General features: G+C 43.6%; 1 protein-coding gene across 7 annotated transcripts in view; it reads right to left on the bottom strand.

Moving 5' to 3' along the window:
• The window catches only part of DYNC2I1 (dynein 2 intermediate chain 1), a 97,215-nt gene that overhangs the window by 54,705 nt on the left and 16,360 nt on the right, over positions 1 to 26,150 (bottom strand). For 4 of the 7 annotated variants that reach the window (XM_054560102.2, XM_054560099.2, XM_054560101.2 and 1 more), the window contains exons 3-9: positions 25,511 to 25,931; positions 20,341 to 20,423; positions 17,960 to 18,268; positions 12,667 to 12,722; positions 10,198 to 10,252; positions 5,937 to 6,005; positions 5,263 to 5,463 (exon numbers count right to left, since the gene is read on the bottom strand). In XM_054560102.2, the coding sequence (XP_054416077.1) occupies positions 5,263 to 5,463; positions 5,937 to 6,005; positions 10,198 to 10,252; positions 12,667 to 12,722; positions 17,960 to 18,268; positions 20,341 to 20,423; positions 25,511 to 25,862 (1,125 nt within the window). In that variant the 5' untranslated portion in view covers positions 25,863 to 25,931. Of the gene's footprint in view, positions 1 to 5,262; positions 5,464 to 5,936; positions 6,006 to 10,197; positions 10,253 to 12,666; positions 12,723 to 17,959; positions 18,269 to 20,340; positions 20,424 to 25,510; positions 25,932 to 26,150 lie in introns of those variants that run through there. The other 3 variants (XM_024250218.3, XM_009243488.4, XM_054560103.2) reach the window with 3 other exon arrangements.

Below are 26,150 nucleotides of genomic sequence, written 5' to 3'. Positions count from 1 at the left end.
CTTTGGGAGGCCAAGGCAGTAAGATCTGAGATGGGTGAATTACCTGAGGTCAGGAGTTTGAGACTAGCCTGGCCAACATGCTGAAACTCCATCTCGACTAAAAATACAAAAATTAGCTGGGCGTGGCGGTGAGCACCTGTAATCCCAGCTACTCAGGAGGCTGAGGCAGGAGAATCGCTTGAACCCGGGAGGTGGAGGCTGCAGCGAACCAAGACCACGCCACTGCACTTTAGCCTGGGAGACAAAGAGAGACTCTGTCTCAAAAAAAAAAAAAGAAAGAAATTATACAATTCTTTACACTCTCTTCCAGGGCACAGAGGCAGAAAGAATACTCCCTAAATCATTCTATGAGGCCAGCATGATCCAGACAAAGATATTACAAGAAAAAAAAAAAACTACAGACCAATATCATTCATGAATACAGATGCAAAAATCTGCAACACAATTGTACCAAATCAAAGCCAACGATGTATACAAAGAATCACATAGGGCCAGGCACAGTGGCTCACACCTGTAATCCCAGCACTTTGGGAGGCCAAGACAGTAAGATCACTTGAGCCCAGGAGTTCAAGACCAGCCTAGGTGAGATCTTAAGACCCTGTCTCTACAAAAAATTTAAAAACTAGCTGGGCATGGTGGCACATGCCTGTAGTCCCAGCTACTCAGGAGGCTACGGTGGTAAGATTGCTTGAGCATGAGAGGTTGAGGCTACAGTGAGCCGTGATCACCCCACTGCACTCGAGTCTGAGCGACAGAGTAACACCCTGCCTCAAAAAAACAAAAGATAAAAAATAAAAAGAATCATACACCACAACCAACTGGCATTTATCCCAGGTATGCAAGCCTGATTCAACATTCAAGGATCAATTAATGTAATCCATCAAATCAACAGGCTAAAAGAGAAAAATCATAAGATCATATCAGTAAATGGAGAAAAAACATTTGACAAAATCCAACAACCATTAATGATAAAACTCTTAGTAAACTAGGAATAGAGAGAAATTTCCTCCACTTGATAAAGAACATCTACAAAAAAACATACAGCTAATATCATACCTAAGTGAGAAACTCAGTTTTCCCACTAAGATTGAAAACAAAGAATATATCATCTCACCACTCCGTGTCAGCATCATGCTGGAAGTTCTAACTAATGAAATAAGAAAAGGAAATAAAAAGTATACTGATTGGGAAGGAAGAAATTAAACTTTCTTCGCAGATAATATGATGGCCTGTGCAGAAAATCTGAAAGAATTGAACAAAAAAAAAACCGACTGGAAATAATAAGCAATTACAGCAAGGTCACAGAACACAGGGTGAGTATACAAAAGTCAATCACTTTCCTATATACCAGCAAGGAACGAGTAGACTCTGAAATTAAAAACACATTATTACTTATATGAGCACCCTCAAAAATCAAATAGGTATTAATCTAACAAAATATGTACAAGATCTCTATGAGAAAAATTATAAAGCTCTGCTAAGCAAAAACAAAGAACTAAATAAATGGACAGATATTCCATGTTCACAAATGAGACTCAAATCTGTCAAGATGTCAGTTTTTCCCACCTTCACCTATAGATTCCATGCAATCGCAATAGAAATTTCAGAATTGTATGAATACTGGCAAACCAACTGTAAAGTCAGATGTAGAAGCAGAAGATCCAGAATAGTCAACAGAACATTGAAAGAGAACAAAGTTGGAGAACTGACATGACCTGATGTCAAGACCCACTACAAAGCTATAGCAATCAAGACAGTGTATACTGGCAAAAAGAGTGGACAAATAGATGAATGCAAAAGAACAAAGAGCCCAGAAATAGACCCACATAAATACATCAACTGATCTTTGAAAAGGGAGCAACGGCAATACAGTACAATGAATGAATGATAGTCTCTACAAAAAATGGTGCTGGAACAAATAAACATTCACACGATGATCTAGACAGACCTTACACCCTTCAAGAAAACGCACTCAAAACGGATCACAGACCCAAGTGTAAAATGCGAAACTATAAACTCTTGGGAAATAGCATAAGACAAATCTAGATGACTTTAGGTATGGAGATGACTTTTTAGATACAACACCAAAAGCATAATCCATGAAAGAAAAAATTGATAAGCTGGACTTTATAAAAATTAAAAACTTCTGTTCTGTAAGAGACAATGTCAACAGGAAGAGAAGACAAGTCACAGACTGAGAGAAAATATTTGCAAAAGACAACTGATAAAGGAGTGTTATCCAAAATACACAGAACTCTTAAAACTCAACAATAAAAAAATGGGCCAAAGATCTTAAGAGACATCCCACTCCACTAAACAAGATATACAGATGGCAAACAAACATACGAAAAGATGCTCCACATCATATGTCAGCAGGAAAATGCAAATTAAAAGGACGGTGATCCTTTTATATCCAGAACACCAACAACACCAAATGCAGGTGAGGATGTGGAGCCACAGGAACTCACATTCATTGCTGGGGAAAGCAAAATCCTATGGCCACTGTGGAAGATGGCTTGGCAATTTATTAACAAAACTAAACATACTCTTATCATATGATCCAGCAATCACACTCCTTGGTAGTTACCCAGTAGAGCTGGAAACTTGTTCACACAAAAACCTGCACACAGATGTTTATAGCAGATTTATTCATACTTGCCAAAACTTGGAAGCAACCAAGATGTCCTTCAGTTAGTGAGTGGATAGACTGCAGTACCTCCCTACAATGGATATTATTCAGCACTAGAAGAAATGAGTTATTAAGCCTTGAAGAGAGACACAGGGGGACCTGAAAATGCATATCACTAAATGAAAGAAGCCAATCTGGAAAAGGCTACAAACAGTATGATTCTAACTACAGACAATCTGCAACTTACAATGATTCAATGTATTATTATTTTTTTTTACTTTACAATGGTGCAAAAGCAAAACGCACTGAGTGGAAACTACTTTGGATTTGTTTTTTTCCTGAACTAGTGACATGCACTATGATATGCAGTAGGATATGCAGTAGGATATGCCCCATGATATATGGTGTGACATGCAGTACGATATGTGGTAGGATATGCACTATGATATACAGTATGATATGTAGTATGATACGTGGTGTGACATGCGTTACGATGTACGATATGCGGTAGGATATGCAGTAGGATATGCACTTTGATATACGGTATAATACGCAGTATGATATGTGGTGTGACATGTGTTATGATATGTGGTATATGTGGTAGGATATGCACTATGATATATGGTATGATATGTAGTATGATATGCAGTGTGACATGCATTATGATATGTGGTACGATATGTGGTAGGATATGCACTATGATATACGGTATGATATGCGGTATATGTGGTGTGACATGCATTACGATATGCAGTACAATATGCAGTAGGATATGCACTATGATCTATGGTATAATATGCGGTATGATATGTGGTGTGACATGCATTATGATATGATACATGGTACAATATGTGGTAGGATATGCACTATGACATATGGTATGATATACAGTATGATATGCGGTGTGACATGCATTACAATATGTGGTACAATATGCAGTAGGATATGCACTATGATATATGGTGTGATATGTGGTGTGACATGCAGTACGATATGTGGTACAATACTGTTATGATGCTGGCAACGGCAGCAGCCACACCTCCCAGGCAGCCATGTGACCAAGAGGCTGAACAACCAATACTCTACAGTGTGCTGCAGTCAATAAATTATATGAGATATTAAACACCTTATTACAAAATAGGTTTTGTGTCAAATGATTTTGCCAACTGTAGGATAACGTAACTGTTTGGAGCACATTTAAGATAGGCTGGGCTAAGCTTCAGTAGTTTAGGCACATTAAATGCATTTTCAAATCACGATACTTTCAATATACTATGGGTTTACTGGGATGTAACCCTGTCACAAGTTGAGGAGCAGCTGTATAAGACACTCTGGAAAGGGCAAAGCTATACAGACACAGACAAGATCAGTGATTACCACGAATAAGGGGGAAGGGAGGGATGAACAGCCGGAGCACAGGGGTTTTAGGGCAGTGAAACCACTCTGCATGATGCCCTGTGGTGGATCCACGTCATGACCCATTTGTCCAAACCCACAGAATGTTTAAGACCAAGAGTGAACCCTAACATAAATCTTGGACTTGGGATGATAATGACACATCAATGTAGGCTCATCAACAGTAACAAATGCACCACTCTGGTAGGGTATGTTGATAATAGGGGAGGCTATTCATGTGTGGGGGCGAGGGGGTATATGGGAAATCTTTGTATCTTCCACTCAATTTTTTTTTTGGGGGGGATGGAGTTTTGCTCTTGTTGCCCAGGCCAGAGTACAATGGCTCGATTTCAGCTCACTGCAACCTCCACCTCCTGGGTTCAAGCAATTTTCCTGCCTCAGCTTCCTGAGCAGCTAGGATTACAGGCACGCGCCACCACACCCAGCTAATTTTTGTATTTTTAGTAGAGATGGGGTTTCACCATGTTGGCCAGGCTGGTCTCGAACTCCTGGGGTGATCCACCCACCTCCACCTCCCAAAGTGCTGGGATTACAGGGGTGAGCCATCACACCTGGCCCCTTCCTCTCAATTTTGATGGAAACTTAAAACTGCTCTAAAAAAAAAATAAAGTCTTAGCCAGGAGTAGTGTCTCATGCCTATGGTCCCAACTACTCGAAAGGCTGAGGCAGGAGAATCGCTTGACCCCAAGAGTCTAAGGCTGCATTTAGCTATGATCGTACCACTGCACTCCAGCCTGGGCAACAGAGTGAGCCCCTGTCTCAAAATAAATATAAAATAAAAAATAATAAAGTCTTATAAAAAATAAATAAGGTCCTCTTGGCACATTATCATATAAGGTCATTGCACATTATCATATAAAGTCATTGTACATTATATTAAATAACATATACATTTATTGTATCAGTAAATACAATGCCTGCTGACTGACAACAAGAACAAAAACAGGAATTTTAAATGAAAACTAATAGCATCACATTTCTTATTCTTGCACAACTCAGCAGACCCAGTGGCTTTTAGTCATGTCCTACGTCTGGCCAGGATTTTGAAACTACAGTTCATTCACTCTGCAAACACACCTAGTGTGGGCCAGGCACTCAGCCAGGTGAGGAGACAGTGGAGTACGGAGCAGACACCGTCACTTCTGTGCAGAGCTAGAACCACACTGGGGGACACACCCCTGAGAAGGAACAAGAAACCCCCATCACCAGGAGTTCACCTGCCCCGAGGAGAGCCCCAAGTGCTCTCCACCAAGCTCCGCGCTACCTCCTTCAGAGGCCCCGTCGGCAATTCTTCCCTCACACGAGGCCGTGCTCTCCACCAAGCTCCGCGCTACCTCCTTCAGAGGCCCCGTCCGCAATTCTTCCTTCATATGAGGATACGTGCATTTCCTTGATCTCTCCGGTTTTGCATATATATTCTGAAAATTATTTATAACCTTGTATAATTCTCAGCAACCATGGCCTGGATCATGGCTTTTATGATTTCTCTATTAGGTGTCTTCAAATCTCCTCACTTTCTTCAACTTACACACAGAGCAACAATGGGAAGGCTGTCTGTTCATTCACCCTAAACCTCTTCCCTCCAATCTCTTTGCAAAATCCTCTCCTCTTCCAGGAAGAAAGAGGCTCAAGTACCTGACGGTGTGCACACAACCCAGTTACATTCCTTGACCCCCACAACCCAGACGGCTTTCAACATGACCGAGGACTTCAAACAAGGGCAAGTATGAATTTCATATGAAAATCTCATCTGTCCCTTCATGCTCATGTTCTGCTGTCTGAAAGGGACAATAATTACACTAGCAAAATGCTGACAGGAAAGCAAGCAAATGTGAGTGGAAGTCTGTGCTGGGATAGGATTGTAAACTATAAGAAGATGTACTTTCCTTACCACAGTTTCCTCGCCTCCCGGCCTCTGGTCCAGCTTCCACCACACGGAAGAGCCTTCCTCGTGGCCATGCTAATGGAGAGAGAACAGCCCCATCAGCCAGGACACAGGTGGGACTCCAGGGGACACGCCACACAGCTCCCCCCCACCCCACCACCATGGAGCCCGCCAGCCCTCAGCAGACAGGTGCACAGACTACGAAGCTAATGCTCTGGGATACAGGTCCCAGCCTGGTGGCTGAAAACTGTGTGACCTAGAGCAAGTATCTTCAACCCTCTGTGCCTCGGCTTTCCCTTCTGAAAAATCAGAATTATGGCACCTGCTTCACAATAGCAGTGAGAGGAGTGGATAAAAGGACACACATGAAGTCCAGATCCCTGCATCTGATGAAGAAAAAGCCTTGCAAATGTCACCTTTGTCAATGACACTAGGAAGATCTATGCACTTAGAAGTCACTACCCAGGCCGGGCACGGTGGTTCACGCCTGTAGTACTAGCACTCTGGGAGGCCGAGGCGGGCGGATCACCTGAGGTCAGGAATTCAAGACCAGCCTAGCCTACATGGTGAAATCCCGTCTCTACTGAAAATAAAAAAATTAGCCAGGCACGGTGGCGGGTGCCTATAATCCCAGCTACTTGGGAGGCTGAGGCAGGAGAATCTCTTGAACCCAGGAGGCAGAGGCTGCACTCCAGCCTGTGCGACAAGAGCAAAACTCAGTCTCAAAGAAAAAAAAAAGAAGTCACTACCCAAAACTAGGTAGTGTCTAAAACTGGTGACAATATAAAGTATTATTCATGAAGAAAATAGAAAAATAACTTCCCATGTGTCCAGAAAACTATTCTGGCACATAGCAGGCACTCCATAAATGCTGAAGAATTGAACCAAGATAAATTCAGTGTTGCTGCTGTAAAATGCAGGATCTAATCAGAGCCAAAACAAGCTGTTAGATATGTTCACAATCAACTGAAATTTTTCTAGAAAAAACACATCATATATTTTACTCCTCTGGAAAAGAAAAAAAAAAGAATGTAAAATATCCCATTGGTTATCTCACTGATAATTTTTATACTGATTACAGGTTGCACGGATACTATTTTAGATTTATTGGATTACATAAGATGTTATGAAATTAATTTCATGTTTCTCTTGTATGTTTTTAATGTGACTATAAGAAAACTTAAAATTATAGGCCAGCTGTGGTGGCTCGCACCTGTAATCCCAGTACTTTAGGAGGCTGAGGCAGGAGGATCACTTGAGCCCAGAAATTCGAGACCAGCCTGGGCAACACAGCAAGACCCCACCTCTATTTTTTTTTTGAGAAGGAGTCTCACTCCGTGGCCCAGGCTGGAGTGCAGTGACACGATCTCGGCTCACTGCAACCTCCACCTCCCAGGTTCAAGCGATTTTCCTGCCTCAGCCTCCCAAGTAGCTTGGGATTACAGGAGTCCACCACCACACCCGGCTAATTTTTGTATTTTGAGTAGAGACGGAGTTTCACCATGTTAGTCAGGCTGATCTCAAACTCCTGACCTCAGATGATCCCCCTGCCTCAGCCTCCCAAAGTGCTGGGGTTACAGGCCTGAGCTACCATGCCTGGCCTTTTTGTTAATTTTTTTGTTGTTGTTGTTTTTATATAGATGAGGACTTCCTATGTTGCCCAGGCTGGTCTCGAACATCTGGCGTATTTTTTTTAATAAAAATAAAAAATAAAATTTAAAATTATAAATGTGGCTCACATTATAATTCTAGTTAACAATGCCAACCTGGAGCTTAGAGAAAAAATTGGGAAACATGAAGAAAATAGGAAAAGAAATCTATATGTTTTCATCCAGTAATTCCACAATTCCACTTCAAGAAATGTATCCACAAAAAAAGTGCGGTAAATCTATATCATCCAAACTGGAGGGATTTCCACAATGAACTAGGAAAAACAGGAGGGGTGGCCAGACGTGGTGGCTCACACCTGTAATCCCAGCACTTTGGGAAGCCGAGACAGGCAGATCATGAGGTCAGGAGATCGAGACCACCCTGGCTAACATGGTGAATCCCTGTCTCTACTAAAAATACAAAAAACTAGCCGGGTGTGGTGACAGGTGCCTGTAGTCCCAGCTACTCAGAAGGCTGAGGCAGGAGAATGGCATGAACCCGTGAGGCAGAGCTTGCAGTGATCCAAGATCGCGCTACTGCGCTCCAGCCTGGGTGATAAAGCGAGACCCCAAGTCAAAAAAAAAAAAGAAAAACAGGAGGGGTGTGTGGGGGGGTGTGTGTGTGTGTGTGTGTGTGTGTGTTTAAATGTTTAAAACTGCCTTCCAAACTCCTAAATATACATACCAATATATGATTATAAAAGATTATATGAAAAGAAATATTTGTAGGTCTTTTTTTCTGTGGTAAATGTGTGGCTATAGCCAGATAATAAGCAATCCAACCACCACTACCAAAATTAAAGAAATAAAACATCCACGTCAAAACAACAGGTGCTGTATGACCTAATTTATGTAAAATTATGTTTGTGTACGGATATAGAATAAAGCAATTCATAAAAATACAGCACAAAGGCCGAGCACGGTGGCTCACACCTGTAATCCCAGCACTTTGGGAGGCTGAAGCAGGTGGATTACCTGAGGTCAGGAGTTCAAGATCAGCCAGGCCAACATGGTGAAACCCTGTCTCTACTAAAAATACAAAAATTAGCTGGGTGTGGTGGCACATGCCTGTGATCCCAGCTACTCAGGAGGCTGAGGCACGAATCGCTTGAACCCAGGAGGCAGAGGTTGAGGTGAGCTGAGATCGCACCACTGCACTCCAGCCTGGGCAACAGAGTGAGACTCCATCTCAACATATATATATATATATATATATATATATATATATATATGTATGTATGGCACAAAATTGTTAAATATGATTATCTCAAGGTCATGGGTTTCAGATAACGATGAAAAAAGAAAAAATTATTCTCCAGAAATAATTCATAGAATCCAAAATATGCTTGCAACATTATCTGTAATAACAAAACAAAAAGGCTGGGTGCGGTGGCTCACGCCTGTAATCCCAGCACTTTGGGAGGCCGAGGTGGGCAGATCACGTGGTCAGGAGTTCGAGACCAGCCTGTCCAATATGGTGAAACCCCATCTCTACTATAAATACAAAAATTAGCTGGGCGTGGTGGTGCGTGCCTATAGTCCCAGCTACTCAGGAGGCTGAGGCAGGAGAATCGCTTGAACCCGGGAGGCGGAGGTTGCAGTGAGCCAAGATCGTGCCACTGCACTCCAGCCTGGGCAACAGAGTGAGACCTATCTCAAAAAAAAAAAAAAAAAAGAGGACAATGGTTTGATAATAACCCTAACTCCACAGTGTGCTATTTTAGAGTTACTAAGTAATCATTATGAAGCCTACTCTTATGATACTAATGGAGACAGTGAAGATAATGAAGACTGTGGAGAAATGCTGATGTACTAAGTGACAAGCTCAGCACAGGGAACAATTCTCCCTGTGCATAAATGCATGTCACAAGGTAGCTTAACACATGGAAACAATTATGCAAGGAGAGAGATGACGATTGTGTGTTAGTAACAAGTGTCTATTAATAACATGTGCTTGGTAGAATTTGCCAGAGAAGCCATCAGAGCCTGAGCTACTTTGTGGGGAGATCCTTAACACAAACGCAATGTCTTGACTCACTATAGGTCTATTCAGGCTATTGCTTCCAGCAGTTTTAGTAACTGATAGTCTCTAGGAATTTGTCCTTTCATCTAAATTACCTAATTAGTTACCATAAAATATTGTCCTACCTGTTACTGAAAGCGGGGTGCTAAAGTTACTATTATTGTGAATTCTCTCTCTCCCCCTTCAATTCTGTCAGTTTTTGCTGCTTATGTTTTGGGGCCCTCTTGTTAGGTAAATATCCATCTACAATTATATCTCCTTTTGCTGAACCAATTATTTGCTCATTCTGAATTGTCTCTCTCTAGTAACACTTTCTGTCTCAAAATCTGTTTTATCTGATACTAGTATAGCCAATCCAGCCCTCTCATAGTTGCTGTCTGATAGATTCTCTTTGTCCACCTTTTTACTTTCAATCTATTTGCGTCTTCTAACCTAAGGTGAGTCTCCAGTGTGCCTTCTGGGATCACCACTCAAATAAACCATCTGCAAATGAGCTCTGTCTCAGCCTCTGCTTTCAAGGGGAAGCCCAAACTAAGGTTGTGGTTAATCTCAATGTACCATAAAATCAATGTATCCTCCGTGGAGACTGCCTTACCTTTCGTCTTGAATCTTTATCTTTTCCGTGATTCCTTACTAAATTCTCAGCATGCCTGAAAAGCAAACATAATCAAAATCAAAATTTACTTTAAATGAGAGCTTTTAAAAAATAAAACATTTTCCATATCAGTGAAAGCTCTTAACAATATTTTGATATGATTAAGAACTACTACAACCAGGAGCGATGACTTGCACCTGTAATCCCAGTTATTTGGGAGATTGAGGCAGGAGGATCACCTGAGGCCAGGAGTTCGGGACCAGCCTGGGCAACAGAGTAGACCCCATCTCTACAAAAATAAAAAATTAGCCTGGCATGGTGGCACATGCATGTAGTCTCAGCTACTTGGGAGGCTGAGGCAGGAGGTTTGCTTGAGCCCAGGAGTTTGAAGCTGCAGTGAGCCATGATTGTGCCACTGCACTCCAGCCTGGGCGACAGAGAAAGACCCCTTCTCAAAATAATTTTTTTAAAAAAACCGTTTCAGGTTAGCAAAGCATGTTTTATTAGAGCAATAAATGTTAAAGCCTTCCTAGCATTCTTACTATTTTAGCAATAATTCAAGACAGAAAATATCTTCCAGAGAAGAAATTATGTGTTTTAACAAACTTGTGTGTGAGTGCAAATCTACATCCTTTACGAGTTCTCGGCCGGGCACAGTGACTCACACCTGTAATCCCAGCACTTTGGGAGGCCGAGGTGGGCAGACTGCCTGAGGTCAGGAGTTCGAGACCAGTCTGGCCAACATGCAGAAACCCCATCTCTACTAAAAATACAAAAAAATTAGCCAGGCATGGTGGCGTGTGCCTGTAATCCCAGCTACTCAGGAGGCTGAGGCAGGGGAATTTGCTTGAACCAGGGAGGTGGAGGTTGCAGTGAGCCGAGATCACGCCACTGCACTTCAGCCTGGTGACAAAGCAAGACTCCATCTCAAAACAAAAAATAAAAAGAGTTCTAGAAATTTTCTATAATTTTATTGGTCTATCTTAAATACTATTTTATATTAAATATAAAAGATATATATAAAATATAATATAAATATATGTTATATAATATATAATATAAAATAAAAATATAAAATCTTTCTAAAAGAAAGATTTATCTTGAAATATGTTTTATATTTTAATCACATTTCATGTTAGTTAGGACTTAAAGATTTGCAAAATATCAAACTGATTCTCAATTTTTAAACTTTCATTCATATCAATATACCATGTGGTTTAACAAAAATACAGAATTGAGCAAAAAAAGTCTTATTGTGCCTCCTAGTGGACATGCAGTATAAAACCCAGGAATTGACACCCTAGGTTTAAGTGTTAGCTTTGCCCAAACTTGTAAAAATTTGGGTAAGACATTTAACCTGGGTTTTCTAATCTTTGAAAAACGATTACAAAATATGATTGTCAGAACAAATTAAAGTCTAGGGCTTATATATGAGAGTTTAGGCCAGGCGCAGTGGCTCACGCCTGTAATCCCAGCACTTTGGGAGGCCAAGGCAGGCAGATGACTTGAGGCCAGGAGTTCGAGACCAGCCTGGCCAACATGGTGAAACTCCATCTCTACCAAAAATACAAAAATTAGCTGGGTGTGGTGGTGTGTGCCTGTAGTTCCAGCTACTTGGGAGGCTGAGGCAGAAGAATAGCTTGAACCTGGGAGGCGGAGGTTGCAGTGAGCCAAGATTGCGCCACTGCACTCCAGGCTCGGTGACAAAGTGAGACTGTCTCAAAAAAAAAAAAAAAAAGGGTTTATACATAAACTCCAATTATCTATAATCTTTGCAAAACCCACATGACACAGGAATTATCATCATTGCTTTAGCGAAAAGCCACCCAACACTGCAACTAAGAGGTAGACAGGAAATTCCAACCAAGGCTGACCCCCACCCCCAGCTCTGGGGGTCTCTGCCAAGGCCTGTGGGCGGAACGTTATCTCCTGTGTGTTCACAAGCGATAAACAGTGGGCAGAGGGGAACTTGCCGGCACGTCCTGTTTTTAGTGGCTGTGAACCAGAATGGTTTGCTCAGGCGCGTAAAGGGGCAAAACTGCCCACCTGCGGATTTGCTTTAGCTTCAGGCAGGGAGGACTCCCTCTTGCACATTAAGAGACTCCCAAGTGAATTATTCTCCCCAAAGTGAGTAACAATTTTCTAATTTTGCATGAGCAAATGTTAAAAAGGACAAAAATAGATCCTGACGCAATAAATATAAACAATATTAAAATGAAAAAATTAAAATATAATTAATTTAAAAGGCCAAAGAAAGCTAATAATATATTAAGTTTCCAAGCTCCTCCAGTATTCCAAAAACATACCAACCCATTTGGAGGGGCTAAGGGGTAAAATCTAGAGAAAATGAAGCATATCTATAACTGATTGCCATGGACTGGCCGTCACCGGAGCCAATAAGAAAATTCCCTGAAGCATTCCACGAGAGCGGCACACGTAAAGGTTGACCACAGGGCACGCAATCCTTACTGGCTGCTGGTCCCATCTCTTTTTGAGCTTGCACCTCGATTTCTGTGTTCACCGTTCTATCAAACAAAAATATAATCCCATAACCATTTATTAGCATATCGGAATGAAGTAAGCATAATTAGTAAACCCCATAAAACAAGCACGGATTCAAAATTTAACAACAGCATCTACACCACAAGTATCTTTTAAAATAAATATTTTTACCAGCTATTTTTAGTAAATTAGATAATTAAATGTAAAGAAAATGGATAAAAGTATATATAAAAGGGTGATTATGCTGGGCAAGGTAGCTCACACCTGTGATCCCAGCACTTTGGGAGGCCGAGGCGGGCGCATCACCTGAGGTCGGGAGTTACAGACCAGCCTGACCAACATGGAGAAACCCCGTCTCTACTAAAAATACAAAATTAGCTGGGCGTGGTGGTGCACACCTGTAGTCCCAGCTACTCAGGAGGCTGACGCAGGAGAATTACTTGAACCCAGGAGGCAGAGGTTGCAGTGAGCCGAGATCTGCTACTGCACCCCAGCCTGGGCAACAGAGCGAGACTCCATCTCAAAAAAAAAAAAGAAATCTTTACAAAATTAATTAGAACAAAGTACAATGTTTAACAGAACAATGTGTTGTGGTCCATAAAATGAACTGGAATGGGAAAAAACTAAAATCACTAGTGCTGGGTAGGAAAAATTATGATTTACTGACTAACTAGATATAAAGACGGAAAAGAAAAAAAGTCATCAAGTTAATGATTAAGAATTAGACCCGGGTGGGAGGCAAGCAGTACACAGCACTGGGGGGCCCTGGCTGTGGCGACGGCGGCCAGTCACACTGCACATGGGGCCAGGAGAAGCATCCTGTGATTATCTCAGCACCTACCACACAGGGAGGCAGGTAATGCTGCTCACCCAGATGGCCTGCAAATGGCAGAGCTGAGACAAAGCTCAGCACGTTGTCGTCAAACTCCTGTGGCCTCATCACACAGTCCCTCAGGACTAACATTCTGGATAGGAGAGTCCTGGGCTGGAAACACGTATTTACAAGTGATCATTTGAAGCCACTACTTCCAGGAGCAGAAAGGAGATGATCCAATCTTCAAAAGGATAAAAGTATGGCAGGCATGGTGGGTCACATCCTAATCCTATCCGTTTGGTAGGCTGAGGTAGGAGGACCACTTGAGGCCAGGAGTTCAAGATCAGCCTAGGCAACACAGCAAGAACCCATCTCTAAAAAAAAATTTTTTTTGCCAGGCGTGGTGGCTCACACCTGTAATCCCAGCACTTTGGGAGGCCGAGGTGGGCGGATCACAAGGTCAGGAAATCGAGACCATCCTGGCTAACATGGTGAAATCCCGTCTCTACTAAAAATACAAAAATTAGCCTGGCGTGGTGGCGGGCGTCTGTAGTCCCAGCTACTCGGGAGGCTGAAGCAGGAGAATGGCGTGAACCTGGGAGGCGGAGCTTGCAGTGAGCGGAGATTGCCCCACTGCACTCCAACCTGGGCAACAGAGCAAGACTCCATCTCAAAAAAAAAAATTGTTTTTTTAAAGGATAAAGGTGTGGCAGATAGGATAACAATGAGATGAGGCCACTGGATTCTTCTATTAAAGAATTCATTGGTCAGGAAGCTTAGAACATTTGTATATTTATTGTACTTACTCATACTCTTTCTATCTCTAATTGATAACTGGAGGAAGCTTACAATAAAAGTTATATCATTCTAATTAAAACCATGGATCAAAAATCATAAAGAGGCCAGGCACCATGACTCACACCAGTAATCCTAGCACTTTGGTAGGCCAAGGCAGGCGGATCACCTGAGGTCAGGAGCTCGAGGCCAGCCTGGCCAACATGGCGAAACTCTACTAAAAATACAAAAAAAAAAAAAAAAAATTAGCCAGACGCACACCTGTAATCCTAGCTACTCGGGAGGCTGAGACAGGAGAATCACTTGAACCCAGGAGGCGGAGGCTGCAGTGAGCCAAGTTCACACCACTGCACTCTGGCCTGGGCGATACAATGAGACTCAATCTCAAAAAAAAAAAAAAAAGAAGAAGAAGAAGAAAAAATATCATATAGAGAAAGTGAGAGAGAATCACAGAGAACATCCATCCCCGGGAACAGTCCCAGTTTCTATCTGTTGTCCTGGCGTAATTATTAGCAGTGCACCTTGCACTTTACGGTAACCACAGGATAATTACATCAAGCAGTAGGTTCAGAGTACTCAGTTGAAGAATATCTAAAAGTTGATACTAATTTTGAGGATCAAAAGTACTCAAAAGTTTTGAATTTCTAAAAGTCAATGCAAAGGAAAAAAACTTTAATTATACAATGCTCGATCCCCATTCCTGACATTGTATCTTGTATCTGTTCATTTCTTTTCCTTTTTTTTTTTTTTTTTTTTTTGAGACAAAGGCTCACTCTGTCCTCCAGTCTGGAGTGCAGTGGCGTGATCTCAGTTCACTGTAACCTCTTCCTCCCAGGTTCAAGCAATTCTCCTGCCTCAGCCTCCCAAGTAGCTGGGATTACAGGCACGTGCCACCATACCTGGGTAATTTTTGTATTTTTTTTAGTAGAGACAGGGTTTCACTATGTTGGCCAGGCTGGTCTCGAACTCCTGACCTCAAGTTATCCACCTATCTCAGCCTCCCAAAGTGCTAGGATTATAGGTGTGAGCCACCATGCCCAGTCTCTTTTTTCTTTTAAGACAAGGTCTTACTGTACCACCCAGGTTGGACTGCAGTGATATGATCACAGCTCACTGCAGCCTTGACCTCCTCGGCTCAAGAGATCCTCCCACCTCAGCTTCCGCAGTAGCTGGGACTACAGGTGTGTGCCACCATGCCTGGCTAATTTTTTTTATTTTGGTAGAGATGGGGGTCTCACTGTATTTCTCAGGCTGGTCTTGAACTCCTGGGCTCAACAGATCCTCCCACCTCAGCCTCCTGAGTAGCTAGGACTCCAGGTGTAAGCCACCACACCTATCTGAGATATAGTTTTTTTTTTTTGGTAGTTCTTTATCCTATGGCTTCTCCAACACAACATAAGCACCATAAGAACAGTAAATTTGTTTTGTTCACAGCTGTATCCTCAGCACCTACAACAGTGCCCAGCACATAAGCCACTCAGATAGGAACAACTTGTCTTAAAAAGAAAATGACAGTCGTCTGAATAATCTTTCTTCTGGGACTAATTTGAAGGCAGTGGTTTTACAAAGATACAGGATAATGTTCTTCATGGACCATTTTTCACATTCACCTTTAATAAAAGCCAAATCTATGTCCAGAAAGGCATTTCTGGGTAGAACTAAGCACATGTAACCTAAGTCACTTCCAGTAATTAAACGTGATCTAGGGAATGGAGAATAGCCAAGTTCAATAAAAGGCAAGTAGTGGAGTCTAAGTTATGGGTACAAGAGTGTTCTTTGGAAAATTATGTTGACTTTGCTGTATGTTTGAAAATGTTCGTAACACAACGTTGGGAGAAAATGATGAAGTTTTGATCTAGGGAAAGAGATTTAAAAACAAAAAAAATGGCCAGGCGCGGTGGCTCATGCCTCTAATCCCAGCACTTTGGGAGGCCGAGGCGGGCGGATCACGAGGTCAGGAGATTGAGGCCACCCTGGCTAACACGGTGAAACCCCGTCTCTACTAAATATACAAAAAATTAGCCGGGAGTGGTGGCACATGCCTGTAGTCCCAGCTACTCGGGAGGCTGAGGCAGGAGAATGACGTGAACCTGGGAGGCCAAGGTTGCAGTGAGCCAAGATCGCACCACTGTGCTCCAGCCTGGGCGACAGAGCAAGACTCTGTCTCAAAATAAATAAATAAATAAAAATAAATAAAAACAAAAAAAATGAGTATCTGTCCTCAAGGAGCTGCTTCTCAGTGACCGCCTCAACTAACCTTCCGTGTGGCTGACTAGAGGGGAGTCCAGGCTTTCAACACCGTAGACGCAGGTAGCAGAACCGGCACTGCCTCAAACCTGCTAAGAAACACGGCCAACGTCCTGATACAGAGGGCGTGGGCTGTGGAAGACAGTGGGGTCTCAGTGAGGAAAGGCCCCAGGGCAAAGGCGAGGGAGGTTAAAGGACTCTGACCCCATGCAGGACGCGCCAAGAGCGGCTGAGGTGGCCGGGAGCCAGGCAGCTTCTGCACCTAACACAACTGCTTCTCGGCCTAAGTGCTCCCAGTTCTAACCCACTGGCTTTCGCGTTTTACAGTAAACACTGCAGTGGCCACGAGCTCTACGTCCATTTCCTCAGCTGTATCAGTTCAGATTGGGAGATCCGGGTCCTGCGCTTCTGCTGAGGCCTCCAGTCTCATCCCTGAAGGTGTGACTCTCCCCTAGCCTCAGATACCACCTGACCCTTGCAAAGATTTTGCTTCCATCTTAAAGGAAGCATCACCAAGAAGTAGGTAAATAAAATCATATTAGCTTCGGATTCTGTAAAAACAGGGCAGCAAAAGCACACTCATGAGAACAAAAGGTGCTAAAACACCTCTAGGAAAATCCTAAGTACAGGGATGAAACCACAGACCTGGGAGGGAAATTAGACCCTCTGCAATCAATGCTTTTACATTTTTGTTCTGTCTTGTTTTGCTTTTTTTGCAAACTTATACCAATTCTGGTTGAAACGTTTGCTAATTATTCACTTAATTTCCACTTTAAAACGTACCAGCTTCCTTTTCAATGTTAAATTTCAAAACTTTTTTTTTTTTTTTTTTGAGAGACAGAGTCTCACTCCGTCACCCAGGTTGGAGCGCAGTGGTGCGATCTCAGCTCACTGCAACCTATGCCTCCTGGGTTCCAGCAATTCTCCTTCCCAGATTCCAGCGATTCTCCTACCTCAGCCTCCCAGGTAGCTGGGACTATAGGCACCTACCACCATGCCCCACTAATTTTCGTATTTTTAATACAGACGGGGTTTCACCATGTTGGTCAGGCTGGTCTCGAACTCCTGACCTCAGGTGATCCACCCACCTCGGCCTCCCAAAGTGCTGGGATGACAGGCATGAGCCACTGCGCCTGGCCAAATTTCAAAGTTTTATGATGGATTTCCAAATATCTGTTAAAAGTACATTCACAATATAATCAAAATATGTGACAGCACATTCCTTAAGAGATCAGTAATCTGTCTATACTAACCACGTAATCAAGACTTGAGTTGCGCTTGTCCTAAATTACTACTACTAGGCCACAAATCCCAACCTTGTCTGGCGACACCACCCGGTAAGCCTCCTCTGAAAGCGCTGGCCTCAGGGCGGCTGCTAAGGCAACGAAGCATCGGAAGGGGTACCTTGGATTCCCTTTTCCTGTGCTCGTCTTTTGCCGATCTCTCTTCTCTATCCACGTTGCTTCGGTGCCTCTCATCATCAAAATAAAGGCCTTCTTTGTGTCGCTTTTCTTTATGTCTTTCTTTCCCTTCTTTGTCAGAGAACGAATTACTCTTCTCTTTGGAATATTTCTCTCTTTTTTCCCTTGTGCTGCTTTTTTCTCGGTGTTTCTTGTCTCGATCTGGCTCTCTGGGCTTCCTGTGTCTCCTCTCGCCTTCCTCTTTGTAAAGCCAGTACTTGAGAGGGTTGTCCTTGCTGTCTCCGTACTGCAGCTGTAAAACACAACAAGCTGAGAAACACAGGAGCACATCAAATAGGAGTGCAGCCAGCCCTCCCTCTCTGTGGGTTCTGCAATGATGGATCCAACCAACCACGGATCAAAAACATTCGAAGAAAATCGTGTCTATATTAAACATGTACAGACTTTTTCCTTGTCATCACACCCTAAACAATAACAACTATTTACATCTCCATTTATATTGCATTAGGAATTTTAAGTAATCTAGAGATAATTTAAAGCATCTAGGTGGAAGGGTGTAGGTTATATGCAGACACTACACCATTTTATATGGGGGACTTGAGTATTCATGGATTTTGGTATCTGAGGGGGTCCTGGAGCCCTTCTCCCATGGATACCAAGGGAAGACTGTGCTGTCTTTATAAATGTTACAATAAAAGGAGGAAAACTTACAGAACTACCACTGCCCCCTTCACTCCTCAATTCCACTGTCAGATACATTCCTGAAAACTTAATCTGTTACCCTTGTGTAAGGAAAAACCCTATTCATGTCATGGTCCACGGTCAGACACTGCTGTCAACCCAACGCCACACAGTAACTGCAGCCCAGCCACCTCGCTCCCACAGAGAAAGCAATGCCTCCCCACATGGCACCTGGCACTCACAGTCGGCCCTTCTGGCCTCTCCACATGGCACCCGGCACTCACAGTCGGCCCTCCTGGCCCCTCCACATGGCACCGGGCACTCACAATCGGCCCTCCTGGCCCCTCCACATGGCACCGGGCACTCACAGTCGGCCCTACTGGCCTCCACAGCCTCATCCCTCATGCTGGTGGCCCTCAGCCTAAGCTCCGCCAGCCCTGGGGTCCCTCCTGAGCAAGCTCTGACTTCTCTGAGAGATGCCTTCTCCGGTGAGTATGACAGCACAAGGCTGCCAATCTCTCACATGGACATGTCACATCACTCTTTCTCTCCTAATTAGTCCCACGCAGATGGAGAGTCTTGAAAATGGGACCAGAGTTCAACCATCTCTGTGACTAAAACACTCCAACCTGGGTGACAGAGCAAGACCCTGTCTCTAAAAAATAAAAAAAAGAGAGAAAAAAAATAAGCAAAAGTACACAAGTGGTAAATAACAAAAGACAGTAAACCTGCTTTTAAAAATGCCCAGAAATGCCACTTTCTTCTGAATCAAATGAGCAAAACTTTTAAACGAAGATGATGCCCAGCTCCTGCTTAGGACATGAGGAATTATGCTCTGATGATATAAATCATTACAACTTTTATGTAAAGCTAATGGGTTAAGTTTACATTTACTTTGATCCAGCAAGTTCATTTTCAGAAATTAATCATAAGGAAATAATTATGAACGAACCAAAAAGCATACCATCTGGATGTCTTTATAATTTAAAGAAAAAACACAAACACACAGAAACAACCTAAGTGTCCAGAACCACAGGTGCCTCAAGAGCACCAACACACCCGCACTGTGAAACACCAATCCAGAACCGCAGGTGCCTCTAGAGCACCAACACACCCGCTATGTGAAACACCAATCCAGAACCGCAGGTGCCTCTAGAGCACCAACACACCCGCTACGTGAAACACCAATCCAGAACCGCAGGTGCCTCGAGAGCACCAACACACCCACACCGTGAAACACCAAGTTAAACGCTCACTGAAACACAGGGAGAGACAGGATCACTCAGGAAAAGGCTCAAAATATGTTCCGTTTAAACAACTTATAAAACAGTAAAAATCTAAAGAAAACAATGTTATACATACACAAATATATAAACCTGGAAAAATACATACCTAAATGCTATCAATACTTACCTGTGGGTGAGGATTAGACAGTTTTTGTTTACTTATTACTTATTTGTATCTTCTAAATTTTCTAAAATAATCACATACTACCTCTGGAATAAGAAAAACACACTTGACTATGAGGAGAAAGAAACTGACTACACACAGTGCTAGAGGCCTTTTCCAGGACTGAAATCCTGGCTTAGGACATTTTCTAAAAATGCTTCCAACAGTAATGCTTAAAACATCCTTTACTTGGCAACATTTGGAAAACCTTTCCCCAGGCCTTGCTTCATATACCTTTCTTTCTCGGTATCTTCTTTCTCTATCTTCATCTCCTCTTTCAGAGTCTTCATCTTTCTCTTCACTTCTTACTTTACTTACTACAAGAAGTAAAACATATTTTTAATACTCCTAAATGTTAGCACATCAAAAAACTCTTTTAACATCTTGCTATGGATGGTATTGCACATTTTATGTTCATTAATATGTATTTTAAAATATTCTTCAACTAAAACACATGCCTCCAACTCAAGAATGAAGAGTTCTAGTATCAAATTTAAAATGAAGAAGGAGATGAACATGGCAATCTAAGTGATATGGTTTGCATCTGTGTCCCCACCCAAATCTCATGCTGAAATGTAGTCCCCAATGCTGAAGGTGGGACCTGGTGGGAGGTGACTGGATCATGGGGGTGAATATCCCCCCGGGTGCTGTTCTTGTGATACTGAGTGAGTTCTCACAAGATCTGGTTGTTTCAAAGTGTATGGCACCTCCCCACTCTCTCCCTTCCTCCTGCTCTGGCCCTGTAAGACGTGACTGCTTCCCTTCACCTTCCCCTAAGACTGTAAGTCTCCTGAGGCCTCCCCAGCCATGCTTCCTGTACAGCCTGCACAACTGTGAGTCAATTAAACCTCTTTTCTTTATAAATTCCCCAGCCTCAGGTGTTTCTTTACAGCAGTATGTGGACAGACTCGTACACTAAGGAACAGAGAGACTTCTTGCCTCACTCAGTTTGCTGCTGAAGCAACCAGGCAATGTCTGAGTAACCCTTGGAAATTCAAGAGGGCACCAGACCAAACTCATACAGCCTTCAGGGTTTCTGCGTATCACGCAGAAGCAGAGCTTAGTCTGAACAGGAGAACCAGCCCAGTCAGCCAAACACTTTAGCCAAATGTGAGCTCCAGGGAAATGCCTGCCCTCCTGGATGCACTGAGGACCCAGAGCAGCCCCCATACCTCCTGGCACCCCCACTGCTGAGGTGACCAAGGAAGCCAGAGGCCCCTGAATAAACAAGGAAGCCAGGTGCAGCAGACTCCCCAGGGCACCAGACTACAGCATCCATCCTGGGCTGGGGAGGCTGAAGCAACAAGGCCCAGTATGACCTGCAAGAGAGAGTGGGGGCAAATAGAGCCAGGCAGGTACCGATGACACCAAAGCATCATCCAACAAGGAAAGCTGGACTTTCACTTCTGAATCTGCACACAAAAAAGGCATCAGATGTAAAATTCAGAGAGTGGACACTTTAAAAGATCAGGGCAAAGTTAAACTTTCAAAGATCACTGAGGCAAAGTGCATTCATTCAAAAAGCATTTACCAGGCTGGGCACGGTAGCTCACACTTGTAATCCCAGCACTTTGGGAGGCCGAGGCAGGTGGATCACGAGGTCAGGAGTTCAAGATCAGCCTGGCCAACATGGTGAAACCCCATCTTTACTAAAAATACAAAAATTAGCTGGGCGTGGTGGCATGTGCCTGTAATCCCAACGACTCGGGAGGCTAAGGAAGAGAATTGCTTGAACCCAGAAGACAGAGAAGAGGATGCAGTGAGCCAAGACTGCAACACTGCACTCCAGCCTGGGCAACAGAGTGAGACTCCTTCTCAGAAAAAAAAAAAAAAAAAAAAAAGGCATTTACCAAGCACTGAACACTCTTCTAGGAGTCTGGGTTACAGAGGAAGGGCCCCAGAACAGGTAGATTTTCAAGGCTGAAACCCCAGGACTCTCTGAGAGACTGGAAGAGAAAGCAGGGCATCAGGATATGTCCCAGGTCTTCTGACCTCAGGACACGAGGATGCAGGTGCTATCAACTGAGATGGTCAAGCCTGCAGGACAGCCGGTGTGGAGGGGCTACTGGAAGCTCCATGTGGGGTACACTGCGTTTGTGTTACCCATTAGACATCAAAGCACAGGGGATACACAAGCCTGGAATACAGGGACGATGCCCAGCTGGGGGTAAAAACTTGGAAATAAGGACACAGACAAACAGTATTTAAAATCATGAGACTAGATCCAGCCAGCAAAGGCAACGGGTTGCTGGAGAGGAGGCCTGGGGACCCAGTCCTGGATAAAGGCCACACGGCACAGACGGGCAGTGCGGAAAGAAAGGAGATGAGAAGAGATATACAGAGGAAAGAACTAGAGAGAGTCTAGTCTACGATCAGTTTTCAAAAGTCTTTCCAGTACAATTCAACACCACATTGAAAAAATGAACAGGTAGCCAAAAAAGGGTGATCTGAGAACAAAAGATTTGATTGCAAATAAATACCAAAAACATCAAAAACAGTAATTTTGAAAAGAGCATTAAATAGTAGGACAGCTACTGTTAAAATTAATTAGGCCAATAGCAGGGCATGGTGACACGTGCCTATAACCCCAGCTACTCAGGAGGCTGAGGCACGAGGATTACTTGAACCTGGGAAGCGGAGGTTGCAGTGAGCCAAGATCACACCACTGCACTCCAGCCTGGGGAACAGAGTGAGAGTCCATCTCCAAAAAAAAAAAAAAAAAAAAAAATTAATTAGGCGAAGTGCAGTAGCTCCTACTTATAATCCTAGCACTTTGGGAGGTCAAGATAAATGAACTGCTAGAGACCAGTTCAAGACCAGCCTGGGCAACATGTGAGAGCCCCATCTCTACAAATAATTTTTTTTAATTATCCAGGTCCTGGCCGGGCGCTGTGGCTGATGCCTATAATCCTAGTTCTCTGGGAGGTCGAGGTGGGTGGATTGTCTGAGCTCAGGAGTTCAAGACTAGCCTGGCCAACATGGTGAAACCCGTCTCTACTAAAAATACAAAAAATTAGCCAGGTGTGGTGGCGTGTGCTTGTAGTCCCAGCTACTCGGGAGGCTGAGGCATGAGAATCACTTGAACCAGGGAGGCAGAGGCTGCAGTGGGCCGAGATTGCGCCTCTTCACTCCAGCCTGAGCAACAGAGTGAGACTCTATCTCACTCTGAATAATAAATTACCCAGGTGCAGTGGTGCGAGCCTGTAGACTCTGCTACTCAGTTCAAGGCTGTGGTGGGCTGTGATCACACCACTGCACTACAACCTGGGCAACAGAGCAAGACCCTGACTCTACTTTATTTCTTTAAGTAATAAATCAACAAATAAAATATATTTTTAAAGAAAACAAAATTAGTGGTAACCCAACTAACCCATGCATTCCACCTCATGTATATTCTACCCCAACAGAAACGCACATATACGAACACCAAAAAATATACGTGTTAACATTCTTAGCAGCCTTATTCCTAATAGTCTAAATCTGCAAACGACTCAAATGGCCACCAGCAGTGAAGTGGATAAACAGATCACGGTGTGTCTATACGAGACGTCAAACGGCGGCAATGAGTAAAGGCCCTTGGTTTCCATCCTTTTCACAGCCAGGCCTTCTAACCCTTCTGCTGATTCTAAGAGTAACTACCTATTCTTCTAATAGATTCCTTCTGCATTTATATGCGCTAGTTTACATTTTTATAAGAAGCATATACTACCTATATAACCAAAAAATACTGAAGAAATTTCCATTTGGGAAGGAAAAAAAAGTATGTACCTTTACCTTACAGGCTCCTAGGAATTTAGCTAAATAAAATAAAACACACTTTTAGAAAATATTTTTTATCAAAGAGGTTTATTTTTGTTTATTTACGACGAGGATTGAGATTTACTGAGATAATAAGCCTTATTGAGATAATAAGCCTAAAATATGGTTTTGTTTTTTGGGTTTTTTTTTTTTTTTTTTAGACAGTCTTGCTCTGTCATCCAGGCTGGAGTACAGTGGCATGATCTCAGCTCATTGCAACCTCCTCCTCCCGGGTTCAAGTGATTCTCATGCCTCAGCCTCCCAAGCAGCTGTGCCACCACATCCAGCTAATTTTTGCTTTTCTTTTTTTTTCAGTAGAGATGGGGTTTCGCCATGTTGGCCAGACTGGTCTTGAACTCCTGGCCTCAAGTGATCTGCCCACCTCGGCCTCCCAAAGTGCTGGGATTACAGGCATGAGGCACTGTGCCTGGCCCTAAAATATGTTTTAATAGTAAAACTCTAGCTAATAATGAGAAAATTGTTATTCCTTTCATTGGCTGAATGGTTTTTTTTTTTCTTTCTTTTGGAGACAGAGTCTTGCTCTGTCTGGAGTACAGTGGCACAATCTCAGCTCACTATAACCTCCACCTCCCTGGTTCAAGCACTTCCCCTGCCTCAGCCTCCTGAGTAGCTGGGATTACAGGCACATGCCACCACACCTGGCTAAATTTTTTGTATTCTTAGTAGAGACAGGGTCTCACCATGTTGGCCAGACTGGTTTCGAACTCCTGACCTCAGGTGATCCACCCACCTTGGCCTCCCAAAGTGCTGGGATTACAGGCATGAGCCACTGCGCCCGGCTGGCTAAATGGTTTTTAGAGTTTTCGTTTTTTCTTTTGAGACAGGGTCTCACTCTGTTGCCCAGGCTGCAGTGCAGTGGCACAATCATAGCTTATTGCAGCCTCGACCTCCTGGGCTCAAGGGCTCCTCCCACCTTGGCCTACCAAATAGCTAGAACTACAGGCAAGCGCCACCACACACAGCTAATTTTTTTATTTTTTGTAGTGATGGAGTCTCCCTATGTTTCCCAAGCTGGTCTCAAAATCCTGGGCTGGAGTGATCCTCCCACCTCAGCCTCCCAAAGAGCTGGGATTACAGGTATGACCCACCACACCTGGCATGAACAAGTTTTTAAAATACCAAAAGAAAAACAATGATAAAAAGTACACACACACACACACACACACACACACATCCCGCAACAGAGAGAACAGAAACCTCTAACTTCAAAGATAAAACATTTGTGAAAACTATGAGAGAAAACAAAAATAACAAATAAACATTTCAAAAGAGGAAAATGTCCCAAACAGCAAGAACTTTTAAAAGAAATACAGCCAGCTGGGCACAGTGGCATGTCTGTAATGCCAGTGCTTTGGGAGGGTGCAGTGGGAGGATCGCTTGAGCCCAGGAAGTTGAAGCTGCCGTGAGCTGTGATGGCACCACTGCTCTCTAGCCTGGGGGCAGAGCAAGACCCTGTCCAGAAAAAAAAGGAAAGGGGAAGGAGGGACGGGGGCAGAGAGGGAGGGGAGGCAGCGAGCTATCAACCTGTCACCAGCAGTGACGCGGCACCTCGGGTGGAACCACAGGAAGGCAAGCGGGGACCCACCTGAGCGGCCTTTCCTCTCCACCCGCTCCAGGAGCTGCCGGTCGCGCGTCTCCTGGCCCAGCAGGTTGTGGTGGGCCACGGTCTGCCGGAGTTCTTCCTTCCGGGCCCTTCTGTCTTTTTCTTTTTCCCTGTCCTTTCCTCTGCTGTGAGACTTTTCTGCCTCTCGATGTTTCTCCTTCAGCTTTTCTTTCTCCCGGTCTTTTGCGTCTCTTCTCCTCTCCCTCTGTCTGTCTCTGTCCCTCTCCCCACGAGGACTCTCCTTAGTGGTGTGGACTTCGGCTGCCCTGTCTCTGCTCCTGGCATCCTGGTCGGGATCCCTGCACCTCGGCTCCTTGTGTTCAGGAAGGTCCATCTCAGACTCCTTACGCAGCTTCTTCTCTCTGTGCTTTTTTTCTTCCTTGGAACTACCTGACTGTATGGCCTGAAACAAGAGAATAAAGGGTCCTCCATGACCAGGAAGGCAGATTTCCATTAGACTTTTAATACCTGAATGTGAGAAGCACACACAGCTGAAGGACCTTAAAACATATTTGCATTCAGCTGCTTTCTAATCCCAGACGGGCCAAGGCCTGCATGGATGTTCTTAGAACACTAAAGGACATGGAGTCAAGCTTAGATTTCTGCAACTGCCCACCAGTGC

This window comes from Pongo abelii, chromosome 6 (assembly GCF_028885655.2).
Source record: "Pongo abelii isolate AG06213 chromosome 6, NHGRI_mPonAbe1-v2.0_pri, whole genome shotgun sequence".
NCBI lineage: Eukaryota > Metazoa > Chordata > Mammalia > Primates > Hominidae > Pongo > Pongo abelii.
This window is presented reverse-complemented; position numbering and strand designations above follow the sequence as displayed.